At 38.0% G+C, this 27,808-nt stretch overlaps 1 protein-coding gene across 2 annotated transcripts in view; it reads left to right on the top strand.

Moving 5' to 3' along the window:
• The first annotated feature begins 10,737 nt into the window (after nt 1-10,737).
• pcdh17 (protocadherin 17) overlaps nt 10,738-27,808 on the top strand; it is a 56,851-nt gene continuing 39,780 nt past the window's right edge. For both annotated transcript variants that reach the window (XM_055044848.1, XM_055044849.1), the window contains exons 1-2: nt 10,738-11,383; nt 12,175-14,967. In XM_055044848.1, the coding sequence (XP_054900823.1) occupies nt 12,472-14,967 (2,496 nt within the window). In that variant the 5' untranslated portion in view covers nt 10,738-11,383; nt 12,175-12,471. The remainder of the gene's footprint in view (nt 11,384-12,174; nt 14,968-27,808) is intronic.

The raw sequence follows: 27,808 nt of genomic DNA on the forward strand, positions 1-27,808 counted from the left end.
TTATTTTGAAAACATCAGATTTTGTTTTGTGTAAATTTTTTTATGAATTTTTAAAATATACATGCATTAGCCGTCCTTGGTTTATTAAACTTTTGTAAAAGTAAATTCAAATCAATCATTTTGGTTTTCCTGAATGAGACAAATCCATTACTCAAATCAATAATTGTGATAAAAAACCTGAATGAGACATTTTCTTTAGTAATTTTCTCGCACTGATTTCATGAGACTGAGAATAGTTATTTTGTTCTCCACTATTTATTCATATATAACTATATAGACATTTTCATTGGCTTCCCAATCATAATTACACCTGGGTAGATCTGAGAACTTAAAAGTTGTCAATTCAGTCTTTTTCATTCTCAGTCAATAATTATAAACACACAATTTTTCTTTTAGATTTTGTCCATCTTAGGCTCTTTTGTATTTTTTAACCATCCGCAATTATAAATAATACAGAAATAAATTAGACTGTAAAAAATGTGTTTCAATTGTGTGTATCAATATCAGGTCTATTGCTAATTGCATTGTTGTGAGATGATATCTTTCAGTGAAAACAAGCAACATAGACATAAATCTGCAGTGGGAGTAGTAAAACAAAATGTACAATCTCATTTATAGTTCTAAGAAGACAATTTTTCTGTCAAGACTACCCATCTCTAAACTCCACTTGATGGGCAAATTTTAATGGGTAACTGTTGGTGTGTCATTTGATGTTGGGCTAGCATTTAAAAGCAGGCCCATACCAAAGAACTCAGTTGGTCTCATCTCCTTGTCTCAGCATGGTTCCTGGCTCTGCAAGGAGAAGTAATTATTTGCACCTCAGGGTGAATAAAAATCATTCCATCGGGCGAGCCTCACATTGCTCCACCAATATTCTGTGTCCAGCCTCAGCTGACCGAATGTGATTAAAATCTTTGTGGGCAATACTTGATGCTTAGAAACTGTGGGGGATAACTACAATTAATGTGCCTTGCATGTTCTGTTAGAAGACAGGAAAATTATTCTTCTCAAAGCAATCCAGAGGCTTTATTATATGCATCAAATAGGGCTTTTATTTAAAAGATTTAGAGAAGCAGTTTTCTGTGTTCATGTCTACCCATGAAAAAATATGAGACCAATTAATCAAATTTTTGCTACCACAAACAACAGTCCATAAACATCTAAACATCTCTCACAGCTGATAAAAGGGCTCTTTGATGAGAGGCAGAACTTGCTAAAACACAATCACTGACTGACATCTTGGAATGTGCAAAGCATTAACATGTGGTTAAAAAAAATATTCACAGGAAAACAGGTTCAAAGAAATTCAAATGGAGCTTGACCATTAAGCTTGTCCTTTTCCTAAACTCTCTGATAGAAGCGTACATTAGCCTTTGTGAAGACAAATTAGAAATCAACATATTGACATTACACACTGTCCTGATACATACATCAGACAAAAACTGACACAGAGTGACACATTCACAATGCACAGTACATTTGGGCAAGCATCTTGTCTGTCAAGCTATTTTAAAAAATTGTTTGCCTTGAGACTTCCTTTTGGCATATGCAAACCCAGGACTGGATCAGTTTCTGTTGCAAACAGATACTGCACAGAGAGCATATACAGAAGTATACATTGACAGATTCCCATGGTGAAAACTGTTGTTAAATGGGTTAAAGCAGCACTGGGAGTATTTCTGAATCGATCAGTGCATTGACATCTGGCCTGCCATCAAAACTCTCCTTCTCACCTGACTGTGAAAGAGGATAGGGCACAACTCTTCTTTGTCGTCAGAGATGAAAAAGAAATGTAAGAAGTGTAAACTTTCACATGTAGCTTTTGTTTTTTTTCACTCTCTCAGTGGCTTTCTATGAGGACAGGCTTTCTGAATGTCCGCGCTGTTTAGCCATTTGCATATAGTATAAATATTAAATATTTGATTGTTTTCTCGGCAGTGACTTCTACCTTAAACTACAATTAAATACCAATGAAATTAGCAGGCAACACATCTCCTTTTACTGAAATCAGATCATCTGAAAGTTAGCTGCAGCAAACACCATCTCAGAGCAGGGAGACTGTTGCTACTCACATATAGTAAGAGCATCTGTTACCATCTCTGGGAACATAGAAGTTTGACATTACACAATTTTAATTCAGGAACTTCAGGAACACTGTGACATGGTTTTGTACAGGCCGAGTTCTTGTCCATTCACCAGTGGAACTAAAAACTGAACAACACTGAGTGGAAGTGCCAACGAATTGTGGAAAACATTGTGTGTGACTCATCTTAAACTAGCAATCCTTTATGTGAGAGTCTGCAGACTCCTGCTTTCCTCCTAACAAGCAATTTGCTGGAGTGAAGAGTGTCAGTCTTCACTTCATCAAGTAGCAGCACGTACCAAAAAGTTTAACTGTGCAGCATCACATAGTGAAAAGTATGCTGCGGCTCATAGGGAAAGTGAATGAAGACAACTCACACAGTGTATGCTCTAGTATTTATTTCGGGGGTACCAGCTTTAGTGGGGAGCTTGGAGTGAGACTAATATTCGAGCAGCATCAATATAAAAAAAGTTGGGTCAAATGAAAGTCAGTTTTGTATTAGGTGTCACACAAAAGAAAATAAAGTGAGTGGTTAAAAGTCAAAAGACTTTTGGTATGACCCATGCTCTAAGAAAAGGGAACAAAACTATTAGTTATACTTAAATTTCACTCAAAAAGACAAAGAAAACACAACAAGCAACTATTTAGATTTTGTGATTACCATGGAATTATTACACTTAAATTCACATCTGATTAAACATTGGTACATTATTTCAAGTTTGATATTCTTGATGAATTGTGCTGATACTTTGATGAAAAAATATCAAAAACTTATAAGAACTTCTAAACAGATTAAAACAAATGTAGTCACCAAGTTGTGGTGATATATTCTTTGATTGTTGCAATGACGTATCATGCTAATTTTACACTTTTATGTATTAAAAGTTGTATAATATGAATATTCAAATATGTAAGTTGTAGTTCCCCCTTTTTTAGTACAATAAATCACAAATAGCAACATGGGAAATAATAGTTTCAATACATGGACTTTCCTTGGAGCGATACTTTTTCATGGCAGAACAATTCAGAACAATATAGAAAACAGATTATGACAGAGTAAGAGTTAGGAACTCTGCTCTACTTTGACATTACATATTGTTGAAATTGGGATTATTGTAAGGTGCTTTTGCACCAAGACAGTTTGATCTGCTTTCACACCTACCCAAAAAGGCCAACTGGTTCACTTGAATTTCAAGTGAGTCTGTTTTCTGCACCACTTAGTTATCCTACTTGTGAGAGGCATTATAACGGTTCACTTTGTTAGAATGCAAGCAGACTACACAGTAGACCAAATATAGAAAGGAAAATAAAGATATGAGATTGATGCATGGCTTCCAGACATATCGCAACGTATACCCCCTTTATAGATTTATTAGATTCCCTAATATGTTTCTTATTTAATAAAAGTGATATTACTGTTTTACACAGAGCCAGAGTCTCAAAATGAATCTGCTAAAAAATTTGTGGAGGATGCTAAAGATTAGAGCGTTGTGATGGAGGCCTTCCAACCTCGAAGGAACTCATTGCCAAAAAATAAATCCTGAAAATAGCAGTGAAAATATGGAAAAAGCTGGATAGCAATTTTAAGAAGGGTGTGTTTGCTGTAATGCAAATAAATGCTTTTTTACTGAATATGGAGAAGATTATTCAAGTTTTTTGATTAGTTGATTTATTGTTAAGGTGTCCATGGAGTCTGATTGATTACTTTTTTCAAAACTGACGTCATGGCTTATTTACATTACTTTACATTTTTTTTCTGTACTGCTGAATCTCAGGTTCACAGTTGGGTAGCTTACTTTGCCACGAATGCTTCTGTTAGTGGGCAGTGTTGAATGAAAGTGAACTAAACTGAATGAAAATTGCACATAGTTGTGCATTCTCTGTCCATTCAATTTTTGTCCTTCTGACCTTTTTGGTGTGGAACAGCCTTAAACTTTAAAAGTGAAATGCAGCATTTTGGTAATTCACTCCAACAATATTCTATCTTAAGAAATGTTCTCAGCACAGCCTTCTAATATGCTGATTCATCTAATACCAGAAGAAGAACTGTTAGGTACACAATGTGCCAAATATTCTCTCCATAAAACAGCAAAGAATTGAACACTAAGAAGAAAACACAGAGGACAGATTCTGATGGGAACATGACAAAAAAATGAATGTGTGAAGCCAACCACTGTCAAGAAAAAAGTTACTATGAAAGAGGCAAAAGTGTGTTGCAGGAAAATTTCTCCATGTGTAAAAGTCTGCTCTCATTTCAATTTTCTTTCCTTTGGAGAAGTAGTAAAGGGGGGGGGGGGGGGGAATCACAGCTAGTCTTCATTCTGTTGGTTCAAATTTCTATCTAGTGGAAGAGTTGGATATTTTTAAGCTGTGTGAAAAAAAGAAATCTGGATGCCAGAAAATGGGGAAGAGAAATCTAGAAATAGGTTAAATAGTGCAGGCAGGAATAGGCCTCCTCTCTCTTATTACCACCTGAAGAAAGGCCATTGCCATTAGATTGAAATTTAATTTACGAAATAGGGTTTTAATGCAGCTGTTCACCAGCAGCCCATTCCAAATACACTTTCTGTCAGTGCATTTCCTGAGGGCCATTTAATTGGGCTAATGAAGAAAGCTGCTAATGGCTGGCTTTATCTCTGGAAGCACTGGTGACATTTCATCAAAGCAGGTGATTTTCCAGGCATTGTTTTGGCTCAGTGCATTTCATAGTGAAGAAGAAAAAGAAAAACAGATGCAAGTGTGTTACTTGGGCAAATTATGGAAAATCGTGCTGGTAACAATGTGGTCCAGAGGACAATGGCTAATTCAACGTTATTTAAAAGGAGATTTTTTTTTTTTTAATTATCCACACATTTTGTAATGTTTTACTTGTTCATCTCGAACTCCTTAACTTTGGAACCGAGGGCAAAGACATTATGAATAAGCAAAATGTGCAGCACGTAGACACACGCTCGTAGTACAGATAGAGACAGTGATGTGACATTTACCTTCATCAGTTATCAACATCTTGACATTAGTACATCAAACCTGCTGTTTGATAATGAGCTTTGGTCGCCATCTGACTGAACAAATCTGACACTGTTGTCATTCGCTGCTGTCAGAGGGAAAGGTCAACACGAAAGTCAAAGAGGTTGAGACCCATGTTTATAGATGATTGTACTGAGCAATGCTGACATGCCAAAACAGAAAGCCTGAATAACAGGCTTTGTTAAATCTTGCAACAAAAAAGAGCCACAGCTCGAAAAGGAAAAGCTATAAAATTTATCTGCAAATGATCAGTTTTAAATAACTACTGTGCAAGCAATGATTAGGATTATTTTTGATTAGGGATACATCCTTCTTCATACCTGACAATGTATTATAACTAAAAACATTTATATATCCTGACAGAATTAACTTTGAATGTTTCTATGTCCTTTAGAAGCTTTGTCAAACAATTTTAAAGTAATAAATTAAGCATTAAGTAGGGCTGAAACGATTTCTCAAATTATTGGAATACCTCGATTATTAAAATTCCTCCGAGAAAATGTATCTGACTCAAAGTTTCATTGAATTATGTTTAATTATATAGTGCACCCGGTTCCGCTCGGATCATTATTTGTGGTGGACAACACTCTTACTTCTGCTTCTGAGTTGTTGTGAAAAGCTAGCAGCATGGTATTGAATTGTGTGGCGATTTGTGAGAGTTTGGGGAGAAATAAGGATTGTTTAATTTTGCGGCGCGATGGTTGAAGTACGACGGCATTTCTGCTGTCGGAACCACGTCATCATGGCTTTGGAGCGAACGGTAGGAATGGCGCTGAGAGAGAGTGAGATTCTTTAATTAATCATAAAAATATTCGATACAGTATTCAATTATTAAAATATTCTTTTACAACAACCCCAGCAATAATCATCATTTGATTGATAACTGAATTAATGAATAGATATGTTGGGACTTAAGTAGTCCTAACATATCTATTGGGAATGAGAATGAAATGTAGACAGACTTTTGACTCTGCATACTGTAGTATTCAAAGAACCATCATAGCCAATGTTAGCTCTGACTTTCACACTTATATCAAAGCGGGTTGCATGTAGGTATGTACAAGTGAAATATTGCAGAGATGAAATGTCATTTACACAAAACTATGTTTTTAAGTTATTGAAAAGTACGGTCAAAATGTCCGTCACAGTTCGTCAAATTATTCCTACATTCAATGCATTAATGAAGTTCCTGACACAATTAAAAATAACACAAAGTAAAGCTTGTCTGAAAGGGTTAAAAGGAGAAAATCAAAATAATAAGGCTTCACAAACCAGGTTGGTAAGAAACACAAGTCCTTCAGCAATGTATATTGAACCGGCGGGATCAAAGAAGAGATGACCTCAATGTAAGGCATGCTTGCTGAAAACAAATCATCCAAACTCCTAATGCTGACTATCATACATGTCCTGTTACTTTTGTATGTCTCATGCAAAGGCAAGCTAACACTTTTCTCTTATTAAAACTCTGAAGACCAAAGACCGTTGTCAGCAGTTTATTAACAATCAAAAGGGTGAAAAACACAATAAACATATAAATATGTACAGAATATATTGCACTTTTATACTGAGCTTCTGCCAAACATCTATGTGTATAGATCTAGGTTACTGATGCCATATTAAGTAATTCCTCAACTTACGGTTAAATTACACAACAAAGAAAACTTATTTTGCAGTCAAATAGCACATTAGGAAGCTACATCTAGGACAGAAACAATCTCACATAATTACTTGTGCAGTACATACCAGCAATGTAACCATAAACGAAATATGTCAGCAGAATTTCACTCGAATCGGACATCACAAAGTGGATGTGAAAGTCATATCATCTACTTGACTGCAACGTTTGATGTTTCAAAACAACTTAAGATCGCTAAGTTGCAGTAGCTAAAAAGAACACATGAGGCAGGCTTTCCCCCGTTTTGACCTACACAAATGAACTTAATTACTGAAAACATATACAACTTCCTACCAGAACAAAAGGTCATTATTTGAGCTTGTATTGCAGTCAAGACCAAATCCTCAGACCTAGCAAAAACCCAGATCTCAATACATGTAAATTCTTGTAGATGAGTCTTACATTGTTGTGGGGATACATTTATGCTAACCCTAATTAGTCAGATTAGTAGTGTGGGCAGGTGGACTAAAATTTGTCAGAACAGTGTATCAACTTAGTAAACATAGAAAATGATTACTTTAAATTATTGCAGCTAAAAATTGTCCAACAAGCTATTGAACAATGATGTTTGTTGGGTTTTCTTGTGCTTTCTATTTAAATACATTATGACAGTGTCGACCGCATTGTATTTTTTTGTCACTTGAAGTATGATTTCAGTAATTTCAGAGTCTGATAGGGATAGATATTGTGTTATATGTAAAACAGTGGAAACTGGAAGGAGAATGGACTTTCTTTTTTTTTAACCATTATTACATGCTGAAAATTCATGTGGGGATGATATCAGTACTCATCACAACAGCGACATGGGGAGCTGCATCTGTCATCACCAACATGCTGCAAATATACAACTGCAAATTTTTTTTTTTCTGCTGCACAGGTTTCTCCATCATGTTGTGCTCTCTGTGTGCTACCCCACAGCACCAGCCTGCAGAGTATTCTGCTGTGAGAACGCCTCCCCAGTGGAGAATATCCCGCTGTGAAGTGAATGTGTGAACAACACCTTTGGTAAAACTCTACCTAATTCCATGCATACATTCTCCAGGCATTCTTGAGTTCACGTAGGAAAATGCCTTATATATGAGCACACTGCCAATATACCCTCCATGCAATATACCAAACACTTTTTTTTCAAACTGTTTTTTTTTTTACTTTCTTTCTCACACCCTAAACACTTCTTTTTGCAGCAGTTTCAGGAAATGTCTAAAGACTACGATGTTATCATGTGTTCTTGTGTTTTATGCAGAAAAAAAAAGTGTGTAATGCTGGTCATTAGTTTCAGTGCCTTGCAAAAGTGTTGATATCCTTTGAACCTTCCCAGATGTCATTGAAATAAACTTCTATGTATTTTTAGCATGATTTCATGAAAAGAAAGACTTATGGAAAGAAAAATACCCATGGCTTTCTGTTTTTTCTTTTTAAATGAAAATCTGAAAAGTTTGACACACATATGTATTCAGTCTCTGCCACTGGGAAACCCTTAAGTTATATCCACCACAAACAGCTGCGTTTAGAATTGAGTTGATTAGTAAATAGAGTATAAATATGAAGCAATAAAGGTGTTCTGTGAAGGACTTAGAGTTTTGGCTTCATGATGACAAAGAAGGGCACCAATAACGTCACAAATAAATGAAAAAAAAAAAAAAAAACTGCAGATAAAAAGAAAAAAAATCTTTCAACAGGGCAAATAATGCATGCATTCCATAAACCTGGAACAGTGGCAAGAAGAAAGCCATTATTTAAAAAAGTGATAAGATATTTACATTGTGCCACAAGCCATTCAGGGGGCACAACAAGCACGATCGGATGACATCATGACTTAACTTTTTGTCCTATGGCAGAAAAGTAAATTGGCACATCACCCTGAACTAGAGATGGAAAGTCTGACTCTTTTCAGAGATCCGGTTCTTGTGACTCGACTTCCAAAGTAGAGCTGGTTCTTTCAGCTCCCAAACAGCCCTGATCATTTATTATCATCTGCCCCATGTTTTAGCAAGAATTGGAATTTATGAATTTTTTACATGATAAATCATTTTGCTTTCAATGTTCCCTATAGATACTTGATTAATTTTTTAGTAGTCATTCCTACTTTTGTACAATATTTAATCTGCATTTTAATTTTTAACAAAAACAAATCTACCGAACAGACCGATAATGACAATTTATTATTATGTAGGATAATTCTAATCAAAGCAAAGTTTGGCCTTGAGCAGAGCGCTTGCAGTGAGAGTGAGAACTGAGCAGCGAAAGGGAGAAGAAAAAAAAAAAAGTTATTTTGCGCTGAAGATCCAGCCCCATTTTACTCCAGCTCTGGTCATTTTGCATTGAGCAGAGTAAGTCTTCGAAAGTGGGCGGACCGTCGTGTCAATCAAATTCCTGCTAAAGCTGCTGAGGCTGTCTCTCAAGAGACAGCTGAATAGTTATCCCGTTTAGCGCCTTCTGTATGTACTTGTCAGCAAAGAAGTTGAGGAAACTAATTATTTCAGCGTTACCTTGATCTAAAAAAAATCTCACCTATGTGTTCTCTCAGAACTGAACTCACATATGGTACTGCTGAACTACCACTAAGGCTTGTGGGATTTCCCAGCCACATGTGGAAAATCCCCTCATTCACAGTCTTGGTGACTTCTGATCAGTTCAGTTGGAGACTGAACTGATTAAAATCTAGCACAGAGCGCAGATTCATCCCTCAGTATTTTCGGCACTCAGAAAACGCAAAACAAACATAGGTGCTTCTGCATTTGTCTTTATGCTCTGTGCAGACATGCTTCTTTATTGAATAAATCCTGGTAAATATAAACACATCAAGATCAACTTAAATGAAATTGTGCTCACATAAATGATACATTTGCATTATTTAACCCAAATACATTCAATCTGATTAATGCATTTTGTGCACTAAAGTATCACTATTGTGAAATATGGTAGTGACAACATCATGGTGAAATTATGTTTTTTTCCGGACCAGAGAGAGGGAAACTGATCAGAATTGATTGGAAGATGGAGGGACCTAAACACAAGGCAATTCTGAAGGACAACCTGTTTGAGGCTGCAAAACACTCGAAGATGTTAACCATTCAGGAGAAAGTTACCTAAAATAAATAGCCAGAAAAAATGCTTAATGGCTTAGAAATCAAAGCAGACCCACATGTTGCAAAGGAAGTGAAAGTTCAAACCAAAATCAAATTGAAAATATTTCAAGATTTACAAATAAATAAATAAAAAATCTGCTGTTCACAAATGGAACCCTTTCAGCCTGTTCCACAGTTGCTTTGCTAATACCAAGGGGTAAAACATTCTGCTGTATTTTGAGAAGGGGAATCCAAATGCACACCACACTTTTCAGATTTCGTAAAAAAAGTAAGAACTTGCATTTCACTTTACAACTATGCTCTAGTCTACGTCTTTATGCTCTATTACATAAAAATCCATTCATATTAAACTTTCTGATTGTACAAAATAGGATAACGTCAAATGCAATAAATACTTTTGCAAGTCGTTGCATAAAAATAACCCAACACTATCTGTTTGTTTGTACAAAGTGTTTTTTGTTTTTCTTTTTTAACTGTGCCACTAATTTTTAAAAGGAGACGTGGATATTATTTATTCAGTTAGAGGGAAAGTGAATTAACTGGTCTGTTTCTCTTCCTCCCAGTCTAACTGAAATTTCAAACCACTTGGACTTGGTCTCAGCACATCCGTTGGTGACCGTGGTCAAAGCACCGTTTCCTTTATTGTAGCCCCGCACAACAATGAAGTGTGATATTTGAAAAAAGACAGATCCGCCACCGGTGAACTGAGATCCACCAATCATTTGTAGTCTATACCCACGGGGGCTTTTGAATCCCTCCTTCTCTTCCCACCTCTTCAAATTCATTGGCTGCCACAGGAGCAGCGACAATGTTTAATGCACCATGCGGTGTCCGGAGTCCAGTCAGTGAGAGGAAGCGCTTGCTGTGCTTAGGGCTGTGTTACGTGCTGAAAATAGTAAGTGATGACTTGGCTTGAGTAGTTTGAAATTTTTTATTTTATTTTCTCTGACAGCAGCATGGAGGCTTGTCCTAAAATGCGGCATTGTTGCTGACCACTTCCACAGCAGCTGTCCGTCTGTCTTTGCGCACTTTGACGGGGGGGACGACGCACAAGGACAAAATGCCACGGCCGGAATCAGTGACTCTGAGCTGTCTCGGACGTGGGGAGAGAACACCGATCGCCCTTTGAATGTCCACAGTGGATATCGGCTACCTTTCCACACATCTGGATTTCTTTCACAGTAATTTTGACAACAGTTTTCCATCCTGAAGAACAGTGACTCACTGCAGACAGAAGGCGAGCCGCTGCATCCTAATCAGACAGGAGAGAGGACTTCAGCTCATTGACATTACAGTCATACTTTGGAGCACTTTTTTTTTTCTACTGCGCTGTACTGTAGAGTGCGTGTGCATCGGAGGCTTGTGGCTTTCCTACTTCACGGAGGAGAAGGATACGGGTGGTACCTTTAGTGAAGTGGAAATTAAACAATCTCTTCATCGCACTGGAATTGACTGTTTTGATGTTTTTTACGTTTACCCTTTTGAACTAGCGGAACAGTTTCTCCCGTGGTAAGATTGTGTTTTTTTATTGTTTTTTTTTAATTTAATATATATTCTTTGTGTCTTATCGCCTTTTGTGATTTTCCACCTGAAGCTCTTACTGTTGCTCATTTTCAGACCGGTGTTATTCCATAACCTTTTCCCGTACATGCGGACGCAACAGCTTCTCTCAAGGACTGTTGAGCTTTAGAGAGAAGCAGAGTTGAGGAAATGGAGAGCAGCAGTGGACAGAATTAAACGGCTGTGCTGAGATGTTGGCAGCTCATTTCTGACTTTTTATAAGGCTCATTTTAAATATCCGGATTATGCGGATTTGTTAATGCGCGTAAGAAGATCATTTTATATTCACTCCTTCAAATAGCCCTTACAATAGGCCATCCTCAGTTTCACGCCTGCGGCGTTACCGCATTATTAAAGTTGCCCTGTTACACTTCAGTCAGCACCTTCAACAAATGTATGGGTCATTATCTCTCTGGGGTCAGATGATGCATGCACACCACATATAGATTTAAAACTGCCTGCAGAATCTTGGGTTTTGTTATTATAGGCTGCAGGAGAATACTTGCTGCCTGTGTATTTATGGGGCTGAGCGCCTTCCAAGGTTAACCAATTAACAATCTTCTCTCATAATTGTGTAGATGAATTACACATGAGCTGTGTCTCACTTTTGGCTTGGCAGTGAATCTGATTTCATTTGATTTCTCTCTGGCAAGGTGGCTTGCAGCTCATTTAGTTTTTTTCCCGATTTACTAATTGATTTTCACATAACGTGTTTTTTTTTTCTCCTTTTCCTTTCTTAGGTGATATGAGTGAACACTTGCAATGACTATTCAGGAGGCTGGATCTTGATTATTGTTAAGATGAGTCTGGGTGCTCAGCTGAATATAAATTAGGTGTTCGGTACCACAGATTGCTTGCTGAGGAGAGAAAGCAACAAAGCAAAGACAATCTACAGCGACAAATGTCAAGACATCGCATGATGAACTGGACTCTTTTCTTTATCCGTTGTGATAGAAGTATCAAATCTGAACAGAATATCAACAGGTCACAGATAGAATAATCACTGCACGGATTTTAGCAGCTTTTATTGAGTGGAGATGCATCTTTCTATTTTCTTTTTCCTCCTGTTGTGGGCTCAAGCCTTGACATTGAAAAACTTGAATTACTCTGTCCCAGAGGAACAGGGACCAGGAACAGTGATTGGGAACATTGCCAAAGATGCCAGGCTTGGACTCGAACAGATTGGGCAGGGAGGACAGGGTAAGAAAGCCAACTTTAGGGTGTTGGAGAACTCAGCCCCACATCTTATCGACGTGGACCCCCAAAGCGGACTGCTGTACACAAAGCAGCGCATCGACAGGGAAACATTGTGTAAGAGAAACCCCAAGTGCCAGCTCTCCATGGAGGTGTTTGCCAATGACAAGGAGATATGCATGATAAAAATAGATATTCAGGACATCAACGACAACTCACCCGCTTTTCCTTCTGATCAAATTGACATCGACATTTCTGAAAATGCAGTGCCAGGGACACGCTTTCCTCTAACCAGCGCACATGACCCTGATGCAGGGGAAAATGGCCTAAAAACGTATCAAATAACTCGCGATGACTACAATCTCTTTTCATTGGAGGTAAAATCCCGAGGGGATGGGACCAAATTCCCAGAATTAGTCATTCAGCGTCCACTGGACAGAGAAGAACGAAGCCATCACACTCTAATTTTGTCAGCCACTGATGGTGGAGAATATCCTAGATCTGGTACAATGCAGATAAATGTTAAAGTTATAGATTCCAATGATAACAGTCCAGTATTTGATCAGTCTTCATATGTTGTAGAAATTCCTGAAAATTCACCTCCTGGAAAAGTTTTAATTGATTTAAATGCTACAGACCCTGATGAGGGAAACAATGGTCAAGTCGTCTATTCATTTAGTGGCTATGCTCCTGAGAGAATCCGTGAGCTATTCTCAATAGACTCTAGAACAGGGGTCATAAAGATTCAGGGGGAAATTGACTATGAAGAGAGCTCAGTTATCGAGATTGACGTCCAGGCAAAAGATCTAGGTCCCAATCCAATCCCGGGCCACTGTAAAGTCACCGTTAAAGTGCTTGACAGGAATGATAACTGGCCATCTATAGGCTTTGTGTCTGTGAGACAGGGAGCCATCAGTGAAGCAGCACCCCCAGGCACTGTCATTGCTCTGGTCCGTGTCACAGACAAGGACTCTGGAAGAAATGGGCAGCTCCAGTGCAGGGTGTTGGGTAATGTTCCTTTTAAACTTGAGGAGAACTATGATAACTTCTACACAGTGGTTACAGACAGGCCCCTGGACAGAGAGGTCCAAGATGAATACAACGTTACTATTGTAGCCAAAGACAATGGCATTCCTCCTTTAAACTCCACAAAATCTTTTACGGTGAAGATTCTGGATGAGAACGATAATGTTCCTCGCTTCACCAAGTCAGTCTACCTACTTCAAATTCCTGAGAATAACATCCCTGGGGAGTACCTAGGTTCAGTTCTGGCACATGACCCAGATCTAGGCCAGAATGGCACTGTGTACTACAGTATTATCAACTCCAACGTGAGTGGGGGTGATGTCAACACCTATGTTAATGTAAATGCCGCTAATGGAGCCATCTATGCTGTAAGATCTTTTAACTATGAACAAATAAAGTATTTTGACTTCAAAGTTCTTGCTAAAGATGCAGGATCTCCACACTTAGAGAGCAATGCAACTGTGCGCATTAGTGTCTTGGACGTCAACGACAACATCCCTGTCATAGTTTTGCCGCTTCTCCAGAATGACACAGCTGAAATCCATGTTCCACGTAATGTTGGAGTTGGCTACATTGTTACCACAGTGAGAGCAGTAGATAACGACTATGGTGAGAGTGGAAGACTCACCTATGAAATTTCTGATGGCAACGAAGAACACCTCTTTGAGATTGATCCTATAACTGGGGAAGTGCGAACGGCTCACCCTTTCTGGGATGATGTAAATACCATTGTTGAGTTGATCATTCGTGTATCAGACCATGGCAAGCCAACTCTAACTGCTGCTGCTAGACTCATCGTCAAGGCCTCCAACGGGCGTCCTCCAGATGGACTTCCACACATGAAAGACAATCAAAACTGGGACATGTCACTGCCTCTTATTGTGACTTTGAGCATCATATCTATCATGCTTCTAGCTGCCATGGTGACCATAGCAATCAAGTGCAAGCGGGAGAACAAGGAAATTCGTACTTATAATTGTCGCATTGCAGAGTACTCGCACCCACAGCTGGGTAAAGGCAAGAAGAAGAAGATCAACAAGAACGACATCATGCTGGTGCAAAGCGAAGTGGAGGAGCGGGATGCCATGAATGTGATGAATGTGGTAAGCAGCCCTTCCCTGGCCACCTCTCCCATGTACTTTGACTATCAGACACGCCTGCCACTCAGCTCACCAAGGTCAGAGGTCATGTACCTCAAACCCACTGCCAATAACCTCAGCGTGCCCCAAAGCCACGTGGGATGCCACACCAGCTTCACAAGCCCAGTCACCAGCACTACAGACACACCTACTAACCGCATGTCCATCATACAGGTAAGAGAAATTGCATTCTTCTCCTTCACTGTGGTACCATCGTTTTTACATCACAAGCTGCACAAAGCTCCCATTTCCAACATCAGCACTTACTTTTGTTTCTTTAAATGAAAAAAAAAAGAGACAAGGACAGATAGTGGCAGAGCGACCCAGGAGCAGTGATAAAAAAAAAGATGCAAGGGAGGGGTGAGCATTAGAAGGATTAAACTGCCATTCTGGTGCTCACATAGAACAGAGCAGATGACATCAACACAAATCTGTTTTGTGTGCCGGAAATATGTGAGAACAACTTTTATTTATTTTTTTAGATCAGCCTCTGGAGTTGTTTTTATTTCACTTTAAAGTTTTCTGTTCTTGTCGGAGACAGCAATTTACCCCAGAAACTAAAATAAGTACATTGTTCTATAATTGTTATCTGGCTATTAAACAGGGATTAGCCCTATTTCTTTCTTAATGCCAATTTAGACCTAAGCGTGCCCCAAAGAATTTTCTACAAAAAAAACACAACTATGTATTTAGTATGTAATGCATTTAGTTGGTCAAAACAACAGCTTATATGAAGAGGAAACTATTTCTAACCAACAACTATTTAGTATGTCATTATATTCTAGTTTCTTTCATACTTATAGTGGTTTTAATTCCTGGTGATAAGGAGATTGTACTTATTTTCTTGACTACTTTGTACGTCTTTGTGCCAAGTAGTAGGGTACATAAGCTTCCAACGTGATAAGTTCTCAAAGTCTTTGTCCTTAAACCCATTAAAGGTCTGTCCTGGTCGACAAGGATTAAACCCAGCTTAAGCCAGTGGCGTATTCCACAACATCTAATGGGCAGTGACAGTGAAGTGAGCCAGTGTCTTGTTTTCTTGCTGTTGTTCCAGTTTTGATTGATATCTGTCCCTTCTAAATGTAGTTTCATCTGGGTTAATTATTTTGCTATTATTTTGTTAATTTATATTCCCCAAATATAGCACAAATTTATTCTCCATATTTATTATGTTTATCTACTTCTTCTTCAAAACAGATGTAATTTTAGAGAGCTGTCTATAGAAAAAAAATAGGTGCATTTTAAAACCAGTTATCTTTATTATCTCCATTTATCCTCTGGGACTTCAACTATCATAGTCTAGGTTAAGCTGTTTGCTTGTTCCCTGATGGAGTCTGGGATGATGAAGTGGCATATTTCTATCAGGAAAGAAGGCAAATGTCTGCTGTTCTGTGTCACATTCTTTTATGAACTGGCTATGAAGGCCAGAGGTCAGCACAAAGACTTAATACTTCCTATTATGAGGGACAAAATAATTGCTGGTCCATTCCACAGACAGTTTTTCTGCTAATCTACTCATGATGAATTGGACTGAATTAGGCTGTCTTACTCTTCTTTGTGAGTGTTTTTCTCCTTAACTGTTAAAGGCAGAAATTAAACAACAAAAAAAAAAACAAGAGGGATCAACACATTCTATAGTGGCTTGTTTACGGAAGGTCTCTTCAACGTATGGGTGCTTTATTGTATTATTCAATAGAAACCTGTGTTGAGGGAGATGGCCTGAGGCATTAAGTTTCCTCAGAAGCTGTTCAGAAACATATCAATTTCTTCCCTTCTTCCTCCTACCCTCACTCCATTCGCACGGACAGTAAGTAACCTGAGTCAGGAAAGTGTCTATGGTAAAAATGTCAGGAAACAAAGACAGAATTCCCCTTCTATCGATCCAAGGCCTCTCGGCCCATCTGTCACTATGGTTGCCACAGTGGTGTGGCTGAGTAGGAAAAACAAATGAATAGATGAATAAACTGGATGAACATATCACCTCTTCACAAGGGCACCTTTGTGGTGCTGGCTTCATCTGTGCATTGTGGAGCAACATTAACTGCCTGCAATGTGTGGTCTTCATCTGTAGAGCTGGTTTACACAAATAATATTTTATAGTGTTTGCACTAGGAGAGGGGCTGACATGGTGTTTAGCTTGAATACAGGAATGATATAAAGAATTCAACAAAGCTCCACTTTCCTTATTATCCTCATCACTATGCAAGGACATTACATAGTGGAGAATATTGTCATTAGTAAACAGAATTCCAGAGAAGGATGGATGATATACAGCAAAGCCTAATTCCGCTTAAGGCGTAAAAGGAAATTACTCTGTAAGGAATCAATAATAAAAGCAGTCTGTGGCAAAATTCCTCGGGGTTCAGGATGAATAGACTGTAATATTTTTGCTTAACAGAGCCTGCGCTAAAAGTGACTGGAAATGGATTCAGATTCACCAAACTGGAAGTCACTTACTGACTTGTTTAGAGGCTTTCCTCTTTAACTCTTCATTGTGATCACATTTTAAAACTCTACTTTGTCAATGTTACGACCCGTCAAACAGAAGATGCTGCACTGATGTAAGCTTGTGTATTAATTCTTGCTTAAAAAAAAAAGTAATGTTATGTCTGATATAACTCTTGTTAAGATGAGTGCCTCTGTAAAAAAGGCTGTAAAAGCTGCCTGAAGGTGGCGATATTCTGCCTTTTGTGGGGTAGCAATGACATGAGAGTGGCAAGAAAAACAGGGCTCCAGTATCTACTGACTTGTCACTCGTCAGTTTATTAAAAGAGTTCTGCTTTATCAAGAAAGGATATATGTGGAATCATCAGCTATAGGAGGTTTTTGAAAAGCAGCCCCTCTTACAGCATTCCTCTGTTGCAGGTCTGATTGACATTCACTGAACTTGTTACAGTGAATCCATGATATCGATGGTTCATTTAGGAATACATGTTGCGAAAAGAAAAAAAAATCACCATCAGCTCTCTCTTTCTCTCTCGCTCTCTCTCTCCCTGTACATATATATAACTTCAACTTTTTTTTTATTTTTAAGGCATTAAAGGAATTTACTCTGAATGGAATCAGAGTAATAAAGCCAGTATGTAGCAAAATTGCAAAATCCCTCAGGGTTCAGGAAGCATGGACTGCAATACTTTCCACACATACACAAACATTTGTATGTGTGGAAAAGGAAAAATAACTTTTCAGTGATGTGATTGTGACCATTAAAGTTGCGTATTTACTCTGCTTGGGATTTTTCACTCTTTTGATCTGTTTAGGTTGAGAATATGCATGCCAACATTTTAACTGGAGCAGATGTTGAGAATGGATGCTTCGAGGGATGGTCTTACTCTGCATAATTTAGGGAGATTGTGTGTGTTCGTGTGTGGGTGTAGTGTCATTGTGTATTCCAGGCATGTGATTTAAGCCTTTAGCTGGCAGGCTCCGTGACAGAGTCCCTCTCTTTTATGAGCGTGACAATGTTGCGTTTGTCCGAACCTTGAAACACCCTTCCTCCAAGAGACACACGCATACAGACGCACGCATACATATAGGTCTGTTTTTAAGGATTCAACCAAAAAGTCTTATCCAAGCCTCAGTGGTATATTGTATTGAAATTGCTCCCACACTTCAATAGCCACTGAGCCAATGAATAGAAAAGCACTCTTTATTTCATTTTTTTTTTCTCCTTTCATCTTTTGATAACTCCTTTGGTCTGGAGCTTCCTACAGAGTAAGTTTAGTAGACATGTATATATTGAAACCTGCTGTCATGTGTAGGCAGTTATGGCAATGAGAAGCACTTTGAGAAACCTTTTGCAATTTGTGTTTATTTGTCCCCTTGTGGGTCTACTAAGTCTCTAAGACAGATCTGTTTTATTTGAGCTCGCCTGTACATAAAGAAATATTATCTTGCCTTGGGGTTTATTTTTGTATTTCTTCAAATAAACCTGCCCCTACTGTACATAGCACACCACGATGAAATATTAAATTATTAATAAACACTTTTATGTCTCTTCACTGAGCTGATATGATAGATACAACTGGGAGGACGTGCAGTCAAACCAAAGAGTGTTGCTCTGGGGAATAACTCAAAGTTATTTTATCTCTTTTCCCAGAACACACAAGTTTGGATAATGTGTATATTTTTATTTTATTTGCAACCATCGCTAGTGTTTAATAGTCATCGTTGAAAAAGGGCTTGTTTCCATATAGATGCCTTCACAGTGGTTAGGAGCGGCAGCGGCTGTGCAAAGCAGAGCATAAAGCTATATTTGCATCCTCCTTCATTAATTAATCATGATGTTTAACAAATCAGAGCTAAAGCAGAAGATGTCATGATAAACATCAGAGGTCTCGGACTACTTGTTTATGAAGCAAATGAGGATAGCTGAACTCAGAAAAAGAGGGGAACCAGAAGATGCTCACTGGCTGATATGGGCAGAATTTGAGGGCTTATTGGAGACATTATGAGACAGTAAGAGGAGGAGAGAGACAGAGGAGGAGAGAGAGAGACAGAGGGCAGTGAAGTAGCCTCTCAAATAGCCAATCAGTTTCCACTCTGCCATGTGGGAATTGTATTTAAGTTTTATGAAAGATGGAGAGCAGAAAATTAGGTTTGATTGCAATGTGCATCACCCGTGTCTTTTATCTTCCTACATTCATTACATAAACAGATATTATAAGCACACTGAAAGTTTGTTTGAAATTTAACACAGCTTTAGAAAGGAATGTTTTATTTATTTCCCGTTTTCAAAAATCCCAGTAACCATGCTAAATAATTTATCTGTTGGGTCCATACTTCGCTTACCACTACTTACAATTTCTCGTTGTAACTAAAAACAAACTTCACATGCTGTAGATAGATACGGACTGGTTTGTTGGTGACCCACTGGATGCAGAGGAAGCGCTCTCCATATGGACTCCACACTTAGCTGTGCTGCATAATTTCATTAGTTTAACAGACCTCCCAACCTGGCAATCCAGGCCAACAAAGGAATTTTTTAATTTTTTTATTTTTTGGAAGCGTAATGAAAGACACAGGAAATGAGCACACAAGTCACCCTTCATGATAGCCAGATTGACCGGACACATTAACCAATTTTCTTTGCTCAGTAGGAAACAGCCAATTGGAGATGACATGAGCTTGATAATAAAACTGCAGCTTGTCAGTGAATGCCTACTCTCTTATTGTGTGGTGGTGTATTGCTAGCTGTGTTAGAGAGAGATGAAGATTTTTATGCCTAATTCAGCACCGCTTTGCATGACATACATTTAACTGCGAGACTGGGAAAGTTTTATGCTACTATTTACTATTCCGTGATGCCTAGCACACTTCTTTCTTTATTTCTGGATGCTGTCTTGTCCAGAACTCTCTTGTTTGCCAGACCTTGTTGATACCATATTTCTGTTATGCTGCAGGTGCACTCCTACACAGGATACATCTCAGCATTTTGTACCTGGGAATACATCTACTGTAATGTTTTTATTTATTTATTTGCATAATTTAAGATGTTTCCTGTGAGAAAAAAAATAAGATTCTGTCAAAAACTGAAAAAAAAAAATCCACATGCTACCACTCAGCTTGGTGCTGCTGGCACTGTGCTGAGATGGTGTAGAGATGAAAGAACAAAACATAACCTTCACAGCAAAGGAATCTGTGACTCAACTGCCACGCGTCTACCTGTATGTGTGTGCGGAACATATGTGTGTGCGCGCACAACCTCGCACCTGTGCTACCACCAGCAGAGCTCTGAAGCACAGGTCTTGCTGGTTTGCCCAGAACGAAATGGTCTTCTCTGTTGGGGCCACCTGTACCCCGTAGGCTCTGGATCCCTGCCGGCGTCCTTACACTTGGCTTTTTAAGTCACAGGTGGGCCTTAGATGGAACTGAAGACAGGCTTAAATAGGAGTGACCACACATTAATGTGCAACAAAATGCATGACACACAAGGGGTCGCCTAGGTGTACAGAGCATGGTGATGTATTCTTTGAACCACCAGCAACTGGGTCTCCTTGCTGTAAATCAAACGCTCTCAAAGTCAAACAAAGTAGAGCCCGCTCTGCTGTGCCTTGGCTCCGGTCCAGCCTGAGAGAGCTTTTATTTCTGCCACATCTTCTTTCACTGTGCCCCCCAGGCATGTGCTGTAGAAACAACACGTAGCTCAAAGAATGAGTTATGTGAAACTGTTCTCACCTTCTATCTCATTAGTATAAGAGAAATGATTTATCCCCCTCCGCCTGAATCTCTCACTCTCTCTCATTGTCCTTGCCTTTTACAGTTCAGCTCTTCTTCAGCTTCATCAGTTATGTGATTAATTGTTTGGAGGCATATATCATGCATACCATCTCATTTGCTATAATTTAACCTAACTGCATGTCAAAACAAGCTGTTATAAAATGACTCCCTCTCCCTCATACAATCACAGGAGTACATTACTGGCCAGTTACAAATAGGAAATTACGATTTCCCTCGCAATTCGTGTGCAATCCTATCTGAGTTTGTGTGAGAGATTGTGAAATTGAAATGAGAGAGATCCTCTCGTTCTCTTCTGTTGCTGCCTATATCTATCGCGCAGCTTGAAATCTGACCCCTGTGTCTTTAGCCCTGAGTGTGCATGAGAGAAATCGAGAAGCGGCTGTGTATTGGAGTGTTGATGGAAATAGAGGCGAATGGTCCCACACTCTTAGATGCTATTGCCTAAACAAAGAGCCACTAAGTGGTGGGAGCACAAGATTTGTTGTCAAACCTTGATGGTCTCTGTTCTTAGTGGTAGCAGTGGCGACGCTAAGTGCTGATGGCATATTGAAAATTTTTATTTTGCCAGTCTTATCTTTGTTGTACCACACAGATGGACTGAATTGGCCCCTCACTGGGTTTATGTCTTAGCTAGAAATCTTTTTGGGTCCTTTAGCATTCAGATCAATAGCCGGTTTGCTCCGTTTCTTATTGATTTTTGCTCTGTTTGGTACTGACTTACTGTTTTTCATTATCTAGCACTCTTAGCATTGTTAAGTAAAAAAAAAAAAAGACCTCGAGCTCTTGGTTTTTGCCTTCCGTTTTAGGATTTCTTTTCTTTCTCTCAGCCCTTGTCATCTCAGATAAGCATAGCGATTGCTCATGTTACAGACAACCCAAGCCAAATTTATAATGATGAGATTATGTTGTCAACAGTACAGGGTGTATATGTCTGCTGTATTGATCTGTGCAAAGTCCTAATAAATGAAGTACCACAATGGAAGCGTTGGCTCAGTAATAACTCTGAACAGATCTTGCTATTTATATACTCTCAACACTGCTTAGATGATGGATGGATCTTTTTCCGTTTTCCTCTTGTCTTTTTTTTATGCCCTGTCTCAATTAATCCCTCCTCTCCCTTTTTTCTCCTCTCCTGTTTGAGGTCATAGCAACATGCTTGACCGAAATGCTTGCAGGTGGAGAGACATGGATGCTGCCAATCAGACAGAATCCAAGGGCGGTAGAGCAGAGCAAAAACAAGTTGGCAACACTTTTGTGCGCGCGTGCGTGTGTGACTTAAAAAGGCTGAGGTTTGAAGCAGGGTCTATCTATGTATTTGAAGAGAAGGTCAGCAGGATTCAGAGGCTCTGATTATGTGTGATTGTTTCTTCAGTGGGCTAGCTGATTAACGCCAAAGCTGCTCTGCCAGATCCTTGATGCTCCATAGAGACACTTAAAAGAGACAGAGAGAAACTTGCATCCAACACTATGACAATAGAGCATTATCCTAAAGCTTGTTTTTCTGCTTTTCCCCAGGAGCAAAAACAGCTTCCACCCTGTCTTCCATTGTCTCTTATTCAGGCTCAACCTTTTGCTAAAATATTACACCCACTATTGACCCTATAAGTCACCTTGTTGTAAAAGTACCTCAGTGTATTTTGTGTCTGTTTGCGTATTCATTGAGAGGGAGTGAGGACGAGAGAGCCTTTATGTGTGTCCATGTGCATTGGTGTATGTATTAATGTGAGACCCATGCGTTCAGTCTGTGTCAATATTTGTGTGTTTCTTTGTGTCTGGCCTTGGTATTGGGCTTTTGGGAAGCCTCTAAAAAGCCCTTTCATCCACAGAATGGCACCCCCCTCCTCCTCCATTCAATTGGAATAATTGTATTCTTTATTGTTTTGCTCACAAGCTCTCAGCTTCTGTCTTGTTTATCAGCAGAGAAGCAAATAATTTTTGGATTATTTCTTTGCAGGAGAAAAACTAAATGAATCTGCAAAATAAGAGGACTTAATGAAATCAGTTTACAAGTGTAATTATTGTATGCTGAAGTTAAACACTGGGTCACAATATGTTTATTTAACAATTATTCCCAACACAGAATCACGCAGCTGTTTATTGACTTCCTCCTAAATATGCTTCTTTCTGCTCTGGTTTCTTTGTAGTGAAAATATATAATAATTTCTGATTACTGACACAAGCTGCCCCTTTTCTGAGAAGGGAAATAATTCAGATGATGCCAAAGAATTAGACACATTTAATTTTTACTTAGCTTTAAGTAATAATTGCTGCTTTTACTGGAATAAAATTACTTCAGTTCTTACTATTGTTTCGCACAAAACACGTGTTCGATCACTGAGGACAATTCTCCATCACATGAATTCTCTTCAATGAAATTATGTCTTTTTATAAGGCCTTTTGAAAAAAAAAAATCACTGCCTCTTTTCTTTAGACTGGAATTAACAACTTTTGGGAGAAATTAAGGACCATGGCATCAGTTAAATAAATATAAGGGCATCGTGGAGATATGAACCCATGCTCCTCCTTTCTGAAGCTTCATAAGGCTGTTGCAAACATTCCAGAAAAAATAAAATAAAGATTATAGTTCATGTTCAAAGGTTCAAATTTAATTCCCAGATAGATTAGTAAATCAATTTAGTAAATTTGTGTACATCTTGAAAAGAAATGAAACTTTATGCCTACGGTTGGTTGTTTGTGAGCCTAAGCCGCTTAATTTTGGACATTAACGAGCTGCCAAATTTTAGTAGAAAATATAAATTAAACTTAATTATTTCTACTACTTTCCGTGCCTCGAAGAAAAAAAATTGTTTTGGATTTTGGCCTTGTTCTTGTGGATCCTTTGTTTTGAATGGGCTATTTTTACACATGGTGTTATGTCAGCATACTATGGTGGGTTTAAGTCTTCTGTTGAGCAAGAGGAACATGCCAAGCAGTAAGGCGTGCACTCTGTCCAGATTGGCTTGCTATTTGATTGGAACTCTGATCAGTTTTGTTTTGAGAATAGCTGATTTTAGCCTGTCATTTTTTCTTACTGAGAAATGTACATATTTTCACCCAGTGGTATGAATTATATTAAAACATTTTATCAGTGAGAAGTATATTTAGTGTTTCTGTATCCCTTATTCATAACTTCATTGAAAAACAACAACAAAAACATAATCACAGTAGGTAAATAATGGGGAGAAACACTTATCTATGCCCATCAACTGTATAAAGTTAAATTCCAAGTCTGAATCTTAAAGCAGAAATTGTAAAACTTAGTGTCATGTTAGTAAGAAAAATCCAAAAGTATCATACTGCACACGAGCACATCCTAACCTGAAAATTAATGATTTTATTAATTTACATTTAAAATATAAAATGGAAACTGTAAATAGCATTTTAAAGCAAAGCAAAATATATCCTGACTGAAATAAATAAACAGATGGTGTAGCTGATTTCTTTTTTTCTACAGGTTTCATTTTCTTTATGTAGATACCAAACTGGTTTCAGCATTTTGAAAAGTTTCAGAAACAAAGTGAATACGCCCGTATTTACCTTGAAGAGAATTGTATGAAGGCGTAACTCCTTGTTTACTTATTGCAGTAAATATACATTATCCATGTCTCTCTTTATGACAAAGTACAATGCCTTTTTGTATGAGGACAATATATTACCTCAAACTGGACCTTCTCAGCTGAGTTTGCTTTGGAATGATGAGGGTTTAGCAGGATCAGTGTGGATTCTAGGCTTTAGATAACTTCAGTTCAAACAGTTGTCACTATTAATGAGCAAGTAATAGAGGATTAATAGCCCTGGCTCTAAAATTTCAAACTGTCCGCTCACATTTCTTTGTTCTCTAGATAATTTTAAATGTAACTGATGAATGTGGCATCAAGGAAAATCCTCTGTCTCTCCTTTCTGTCACGTTTTTGTCGATGTTTCATATATTTCTTCATTAATAATCAAAAGACTGGTTCTAAGCAACTCAGACAAGCTGGTGAAATCTATCTCATGTAGTTGAGGAGAACAGCAGTACTATTTTAGAGCACAATAGTCATTTCATTTCATTTACATTTCTTGTGCAGTAATGAAGAATTACCTATTTGAAAAGTCATATTTATCATTTACTCCTGGGGCCAAACAGCAAGTTATGTCTATTGTGCAGATAGAAGTGTATGTATGAATTGTGTTATTCTTTTTTCCTCTCGGCAGAATATAATTTTGTGTAAAATAGTTCAGTATATGGTTTACAGGTTCAGTCTTAACCAAAAGTTACCTCACATTTTAGGCGAGAGCTATTACCATGAAATATAATCATTTAATAATTTTTGTTTACTTGCTTTTTTTCCCCTAAGGACTGGCAGGTCCACACAATAGGATTGTGTAAACAGCTTTTTGTCCCAACATTATGACTAATAGAAGTGCACACACATAACCATGCAGTCACACAAATAGACTAATGCAGAATCATGCACAGATTCGCTCACACATGTAGACACCAACTCCCTGGTCTGGTAGAAGAGGATTATGACTTCTCACTCAGCCCCAAAAACCCTAGGGTCAGTCATATGAATTCACTCAATTTGAATTTAGTTTGCAGCTTGTTAGGCTATGAATTGTGCCAGTGCCACCCAGATGAAATTGGAATTAATTTTTCTACTTGAATATCCCACTCACATGGCATTTTGGTGATCCCACAGTCTGCTTGCCCGAAGACAAATGTACAGCAGCTTGTGAGGCAGTGGATTTTTGCAATTTTCTACAGTTATGACTTGTTTGTCATGCAAACCACAAACTAACAGAATTAAATTGATGTTGATTTTTGGTTTACTAAACAAGAATCATTTGCTTAAATTAAATCTAAAATTAGCGGAAACATTTGGGTTTCATTTGATGCACACAGAAGAAACTATTTGCTCCTGTGAGCTGTAACACACTGTTATGTTCTGATGGAGAATAAACAGCAAAATTGGATTTGGGATTTTTAAAAGCACTTATTTATACTGAAGGCAAAAATGCAAAAGGCTTAACACATGTCTATGCCTAGCAGGATGCATGGGATACATTGCACAGTAGTCTCAATAGCACTAGCTATTATGATTCTTGAATAGTAAAATAGTCTTTATTTGCTGTTTTGTTCAAATGTTAATTGAGACATATCATGTCACTGACTTAAAATGTGCCAATTACTGATAATTTACCATGCCATCTCCTCCAAAACTTGCCACCCTGGGTGCTTGCTTATATCACCCATCACAGAAACTACCACTGCTAGTGACAATAAAAATGATCCTGGACAGAGATCCAGGATCATTAGAGCATAAACAAAGCTCTGTTTCTGACAGACATAGATATCTAAACATTTCGGTAATGTGAACAAATATATTGTAATTTTTTTTTTTTATATGCCAAGTTTTCCTCTGTGGTGCATAATCCTTAAAGGAGTTTTAAGGATTATGGAAATTCTGCTAGTGCTAAATGTCCACTAGCAGCAGACATTCAGATGTTTTTCATGTACAGTTCAACATGTGTCTATGTGATTTGTGATTGGTAGAAATTATATGCAAGTCTTACGAAGTCAGGTAAGTTACTGAGGTGATAATTCAAACATAGAACTAAGAATCTAAGGTTTCTCAGCTTTGTGTGGAAAGGACTGTGTTCTTAAAAGGCCTTGAGATTTTTAATAGCGTAAGACTTTCTTCTAGTCTGAAGAAAGATTAGAAGAATTTGGTAAGCCTTGGGCAAATATTTTTTATCATTTCTTCCCCCTATTCTTGAATGTATTCATTCAATGATCATAAACAATTTAATCAGATTAGCTTCACAGTAGTGTTCGGGTAAACATCACCCCCTCAAAGCTAGAAGACCACCTGTTCAATTTCTGTTATCTGAAGTCAACCTCAGGTTTGAGTGCAGGGTTAGTTGTGTCATAATATGATGTACCGATGACCTCCATGGCATGAATCCAAGTTTGATGATTTCAAGAATAGATTAGGAGTTTTGCATAAAATAGGGACCAGACAAACAATCTTGCTTCGATTTTAGAAAAACAGCAACATTGTGTGTTTGTGATTCATGGTGTTTTTCCAATTTTGCAGCTTATTGTAATCTTTACCCAAGGGAATGCTGGTCCACATCATGATTTATGTTCTTTATAGTTATATAGGGAGAATCCTTGAAGTACCTGCTTAATAATCCTATTAAAGAATCAATTACATGCAAAGGAGTTAAACGAAAAACATTTAAATATATTTTTGTTACCCAAAGTGTATTTTTTTTATTATAAAGAGAACACAATGTCTTGAGGCTAGAAGATTCTTCATTAATTAATTCTTCATTGTAATATGAAGTGTATTGTCATGATGATGATAAGATCAAGTTAAAGTTCAACAGTTTATCCACCAGTGTCCTTTCCTTGCTCTTGAAAACTTTAGTTTTCAAGATTAAATGACAAACTTCATTACAAATGGATGAAGTGCTTTACAGAGAAAAGCTCTCAAAACTGATGAACCCTCATAAGCTGTTACTGTCAAAGGCAAATGCAGCTATTCGGATCATGCCTAAAACTACCTCAAATGAGACTAAAGCAGCTATTTGGAGACAGAAGTGAAAAGTATATGTGCATGTTTGCTCGGGCTCCACTTCAAATGGAATAACAGATTATCAGTAACTGCACTGACTGTACTGTTTGTTTTTCACTTCTCAGTTTAGATAGGCTTGAAAAGAAAAACAAAAAAACATAAGCCAACTTTCCTCCACTGCATCTTCCACTCTATACTTGTATATATTTCAA

The sequence above is a fragment of the Poeciliopsis prolifica genome, unplaced genomic scaffold (assembly GCF_027474105.1).
Source record: "Poeciliopsis prolifica strain line A6 unplaced genomic scaffold, Auburn_PproV2 SCAFFOLD021, whole genome shotgun sequence".
Classification (NCBI taxonomy): domain Eukaryota; kingdom Metazoa; phylum Chordata; class Actinopteri; order Cyprinodontiformes; family Poeciliidae; genus Poeciliopsis; species Poeciliopsis prolifica.